The 5,524-nt window shown below is 35.7% G+C and overlaps 1 protein-coding gene across 4 annotated transcripts in view; it reads left to right on the top strand.

Annotated features, from left to right (window-relative positions):
- cars1 (cysteinyl-tRNA synthetase 1) overlaps positions 1 to 5,524 on the top strand; it is a 27,223-nt gene that overhangs the window by 18,512 nt on the left and 3,187 nt on the right. For all 4 annotated transcript variants that reach the window (XM_036217370.1, XM_024263177.2, XM_024263180.2 and 1 more), the window contains 6 exons: positions 820 to 888; positions 1,521 to 1,602; positions 1,684 to 1,764; positions 3,841 to 3,908; positions 4,199 to 4,258; positions 4,330 to 4,413. In XM_036217370.1, the coding sequence (XP_036073263.1) occupies positions 820 to 888; positions 1,521 to 1,602; positions 1,684 to 1,764; positions 3,841 to 3,908; positions 4,199 to 4,258; positions 4,330 to 4,413 (444 nt within the window). The remainder of the gene's footprint in view (positions 1 to 819; positions 889 to 1,520; positions 1,603 to 1,683; positions 1,765 to 3,840; positions 3,909 to 4,198; positions 4,259 to 4,329; positions 4,414 to 5,524) is intronic.

Raw genomic sequence — 5,524 nt, 5'->3', positions numbered from 1 at the left:
AGCTAATATTTCAGCTAAATGGTAGCTGCTTTGGATAATTTAGGTTAGGTAGCTTTTTTTGTTTTAAGTTTTTTAGGCTACTTTGGCACTAGCTAAAATTTTAGTTAAATGTCAAATTAGCCTAAAAAACAACAAAAAAGCAAAAATTAGTCAAAACAGCAAGCATGCAGCTGAAATATTGGCTAAACTCCAAAATAGCCTAAAAAAACTGAAAAAAATCCTAAATTAGAAAAAAAAGTAGCATGTAGCTGAAATATTAGCTAAACTCCAAAATAGCGTAAAAAAACTGAAAGAAAATCCTAAATTAGCAAAAAAAGTAGCATGCAGCTGAAATATTAGCTAAACTCCAAAATACCCATAAAAAAACTGAAAAAATCATAAATTAGCTAAAATAGTCCAAAAAGCTAGCGTAATCCTATTATACCTTTCAACATTACTGCACTCTGACTCCATATAATATAAAATAACGACTAATCGACTATTAAAGTAGTCGTCGACTATTTTAATTGTCGATTAGTCGACTAATCGTGGCAGCCCTACTCACCTGTGTGTTCACTACGACCTGTTGCCCGCAGCATGCCCATAGAAAAAGTGTGCATTAACATTGTCTCTAAGGGCTCACTGAGCGGTCTACACTCTTGACATTTCGTGTGAGTCCTCTGCATGTCCCGTTCTGCAGACCCGTCCTCTGTTGGAGGATTTCTGTGCGTTTTTTCACTGTCAGATGATTTATTGCTGAGAACAGGAGAGCAGCTTCCCCTCAGTCAGGACTCCAAGTTCTGCTCAGACCCCTAAAACATGACGCTTTTCTTCTTGTAGATTTTCGGTGCTATTGAAGGATCTGAAACCATCGGGTTTCCTGTTGGAGGACAAGCTCAGAGTGTTGATGTAAGTAAATTTGTTTTTCTGTTTAATATTTCCCATTTTGAAGAAAAAAAACCCTCAAACTCTTGAAAATGTCTCTGTCTTCCTCATTCCTTGGTACCTTTCTAGATTTCAGCCGTTGTGGTTTCAGCTCCTCATGAGTTAGCTCAACCTTCTGGTCTTTTCTATTTTTAATATAAAAAATGAATAAATAAGGATTAAAACTTTAATAAAATAAAACATAATTTGCAGATGTTTTATTTGTTGTCATATTTTTTTTGTCCTTTTTTGCTAATTTTATTTATTTGTTTTTTATAAACTAAATTCTAATTGCTGAATATTTATCCTTGTTTTTCAGCATTATATTTGTTGAGCACAGTATTTTTGACCTAATTTAGCCTTTATCTCTTAACTCCTTCAGTTAACTTTAGGTTAAATGAACTTGTTTCAGCTTTAGGAAATATTTAAGCCAAATTTCCTGCCGTGCTCAGTTGTATTTCAGCATCTTTATTGTCCTCATGGCCACATTTGGCAGAAGATGCTGTTTTCCTGCTCCTGTAAATCAAATCCTGAAGTTTCTGCCCAGACAGTTCTGCACCAGATCAGTTTCTGTTCGTGGCGTTCACACTGCAGAACTTCTCCTGTGATCTCTGCAGCTGGAAAGCGCGGTGATGCCATACCTCAGCGTTCTGTCTGACTTCAGAGAGAAGGTCCGAAAAATCGCCCGAGAGCAGAAAGGCAAGAGTTCTCCTTCAAACAAACGAGACACCTGAGATGGTCTGGAGTCATTTTGTGGGTCTAATCAAATCACTCTTCCAGTAACGGAGCTGCTGCAGCTCTGCGACATCGTCCGCGACGACACGCTACCAGAACTGGGGGTCCGGCTGGAGGATCATGAGGGTAACGCAGTTTTCACACGATGCTAACCGTAACACAAAACACATTATTTCTACCCAAAAACTTTTGCATAAGACCAAGAATTAAGAAGTCATCCAAGTAAGTTACATTACATTAGAGATGGCAAATTATTGCGTTAATTAATTACTGACAATTTTTTATAATTATAATTTTATAATTTTTTATAATTATTGTTGTGAACTCTACTATAAAACACCAAGGATCCAACTGTTGTTTAAATGTTTTATTTGAGCTCAGCTAAAAACACGTTTCACATCTCTCAGTGCACGTCTGAGGCTGTGTCTGAGTTCCTTCACTACTCACTACACACTGAGCTAGATACAGCGTTCACCATTTTGTTGTGCTGCCCAAATCTACAACTCCAAAATTAAATATCATGGAAATTTGCCATTTGAAGTTTTTGGAGAAAAGCAATTTTTATTTTAATAAATACGGCGGAAGATGAACTTCGATCAGACAGATGCAATGCAGGGCAGCGCACCCGCAGTGGGGGGCGGAGCAAAACGGAGCTGTCCATCAAGGAGGAAACCGATCATTATTTTACTTTGGGATGGGGTCCGACACGAGTTTCCTACAATAACAACTACAGACATCAAAAAATAGCAGAAACTCTGCGGTTTTCCGCTAAAGTCCTGTGCGTCGCTGCTATGAGGCAAGCAGTTCAGAATGGAGACAGGCCCCCACCTGAGAGCAGATTCCAGCCGAGCCGACCTGAAATCCAGCTGGATCAAACTTCTCCAAAAAATGCTTTATTATTTTTCACAAAAACAAAAGGGAACAATAATGAGAAAAAAGAAAAAGCTGAAAAAAAAACTTCCAGGAAAATGTCAAATGGACATTCGTGCTCTTAGGTGAGCAGTACTCTTATTCTTGTTGTTTTATAAAATTACACCTAAAACTTTAATTATGTGCTGTAAAAACAGTTTGTTAAACATTTTTGGGGTTTCCACAGCAAAATAAATTCCATCTTTTCTGATGGAATTTTTTGTTTTTGTATGATTTTATGTCTAGTTTGTGAATATAACAAAAAAATGACCAAATAAAGGCAATGTCATATATTTGAGGTCGTGCTGATGAAAATGAGACCAAATAAACAAACAGGTCATCTTTCAAATTGAAAATACAGAAGTAAACTCAAATTAGACAAAAACTGAGTTTTAGACTCCAGGTTCCAGAGGGTTATTAAACCATCCACATTTTCACCATCAGAACACAGTGGAGTCACAAATAGACGTCGTAAAATGTTCATATTGACTAGAGTTTCACTTTGTTAAATCTGGGACGTTTAAAAGAAAAATAGTTAGCATGTTGTCCGAATTGCTTTTAGTATCCAGATGACTAGATTGTCCTGCACTATATAGCTTTTTAGTATTAGCGATTAGGGTGGAAATTTGGACATGGCCTGAGTGTCGCTGCTGTGATGTCATCAATGTGCTACTTTGTAGTTCTTAACAGAACTAACTCAAAAGAATGCCTCAAAAAACTTAATAAAGCCACTTTCTTTGTTGTATTTTGATCTTTTCCTATGACCACATGTCACAAATGTAAAATAAAATACATCAAAATGAGGCTTTTCACAACAGTTATTGTGTTCCGTGAAAAATAGATTCATTGGATTTACATTCATTGTCCTCTTTGTATTCCAGTTAGCTCAATAAGGTAAAAATACATTTAGAAATTATTAGCATGTTGCTAATAATTAATAGGCCATCATTGGTCAATCACTATGAAATGAAATTATTTTCGGTTTTGGGGCTGTCCTGTGTGGATTGAAGAAGCCCTCAGGTGTCTCTGACATGTAGAGGAGTAACAACACAAACAGAAGACTTGCAGACCAAAATATTTTTTTCATTTATTTATCTCTCTTTTCCCTTTTTAATTTATCACATTTTGCATCTAATTTACTGAAAATGAATCAATCAAAAAAAGTTGAATGCTGATTGCTTATTTTTATTCCATAAATCTGTCACAATAATTGAAAGGAAAAAAAACTTACACAAAAAATAGGTCATGTGAATCATGACTGTCAAATGAACAGGAAGGTGTTTGTGTTTTCAGGTCTCCCCACTGTAGTGAAGCTGGTGGACAGAGAGACATTACTGAAAGAGAAGGAGGAGAAGAAAAAGGTAAAATAAATTCCATTTTTTAAGGTTTTTTTTCTTATAAATAGATTTTGTTGTTTTTTTCACTTGATTTCAGTGACAATTACACATTATTTACCTGATATAAGTGAAAATGAAGAGGTGTGGATGTTTGGATTAAAGTGTTTGACCAAAGGATTTTTAAAAATCATAAGCAGATATTTGTCATTGAAAGGCCACTAAAAGGAAGCTTTTAGCTAGCATTAAACACAAGTTTTTCTGTACCTGAAAGCTAAGTCACTTTTGTATTTAACTGTTGTGTGTTTTTGCAACAGATGGAAGAAGAAAAGAAAAGAAAAAAAGAAGAAGCTGCCCGGAAAAAACAGGAGCAGGAGGTCTGTGTGACATGTTGGTCTGAAGCGAGTGTGCGACTATGAACTCCTTTAATCTGTGCTTCTCTCTTCAGATGGCTAAACTGGCTAAGATGAAGATCCCTCCATGTGACATGTTCCGCTCTGAAACCGACAAATACTCTCAATTTGATGAAACTGTGAGTTCTTACAAGCCTAACCCTTAAAAAAATACCAACTTTTTTACATCTTTTATTCATTTTTGCCTATAACATGCAAGATTTACATTTATTTTAGTGTGTTAACTACTAGTAATCATCGAGTTTAACTTTAACATGTAAATTGGCAAAGTTGACTTGTGACTTGGTTGCTAATTTGTATTTGTTACATCTAAACAGTCTTGACTTTAGTGCATGTCATGCTAACTGACCTGCACATGTAACTCGCCAATAATAATCAACTTTTCCATGTAACATTGGAAAAGCCTTCGACTTTAACATGTGAATTGTAAATGTTTATTAACTTAAAGTGTACAATGTTAACAGTCGGTGACATTTTACATGTTAAACACAGGTAGAAACAGATGATGCTAACTTTAAACAATGCTAACTTTCATTGACCTTTTTTTCTGTTGGATTTCAGAAGTCATTAGCTTTAACTTTTATCATGAAAATGATCTTGACTTTTGTCACTGTGTAACAGGCGTGTTGCTATTATGCTAACAAATCAAATGCTAGCTCTAACTTTTAAAAGTAAAATGCTTTTAAACATTTACATTCTACCCATGGCTGGAACATGTAAAATGCTAATTTCTGCTAATGTCAACATGCAGCACGCTAACGTTGATTCTACATGTAAAAAGCTAATGGATGCAAATGTCAATATGCATCTGCTAATAATAACTGTCCATCCAAAATGCTAGTTCCTGCTAACATCAACATGCAGCATGCTAACACTGACTCTACATGTAAAATGCTAATAAATGCAAATGTTAACATAGCAGCTAACATTGACTCCACATGCAAAAGGCTAATTCCTGCTAACGTCAGTATGCTAACATTGATTCTACTTGCAAAATGCTAACTCCTGCTAACGTCAGCATGCTAACATTGATTCTACATGTAAAATGCTAATTCCCGCTAACGTCAGTATGCTAACATTGATTCTACCTGTAAAATGCTGATTAATGCTAATGTCAGCATGCTAACATTGATTCTACATGCAAAATGCTAACTCCTGCTAACGTCAGCATGCTAACATTGATTCTACATGTAAAATGCTAAGTCCCGCTAACGTCAGTATGCTAACATT

This window comes from Oryzias melastigma, linkage group LG3 (genome assembly GCF_002922805.2).
Source record: "Oryzias melastigma strain HK-1 linkage group LG3, ASM292280v2, whole genome shotgun sequence".
In the NCBI taxonomy this organism is placed as follows: domain Eukaryota; kingdom Metazoa; phylum Chordata; class Actinopteri; order Beloniformes; family Adrianichthyidae; genus Oryzias; species Oryzias melastigma.
This window is presented reverse-complemented; position numbering and strand designations above follow the sequence as displayed.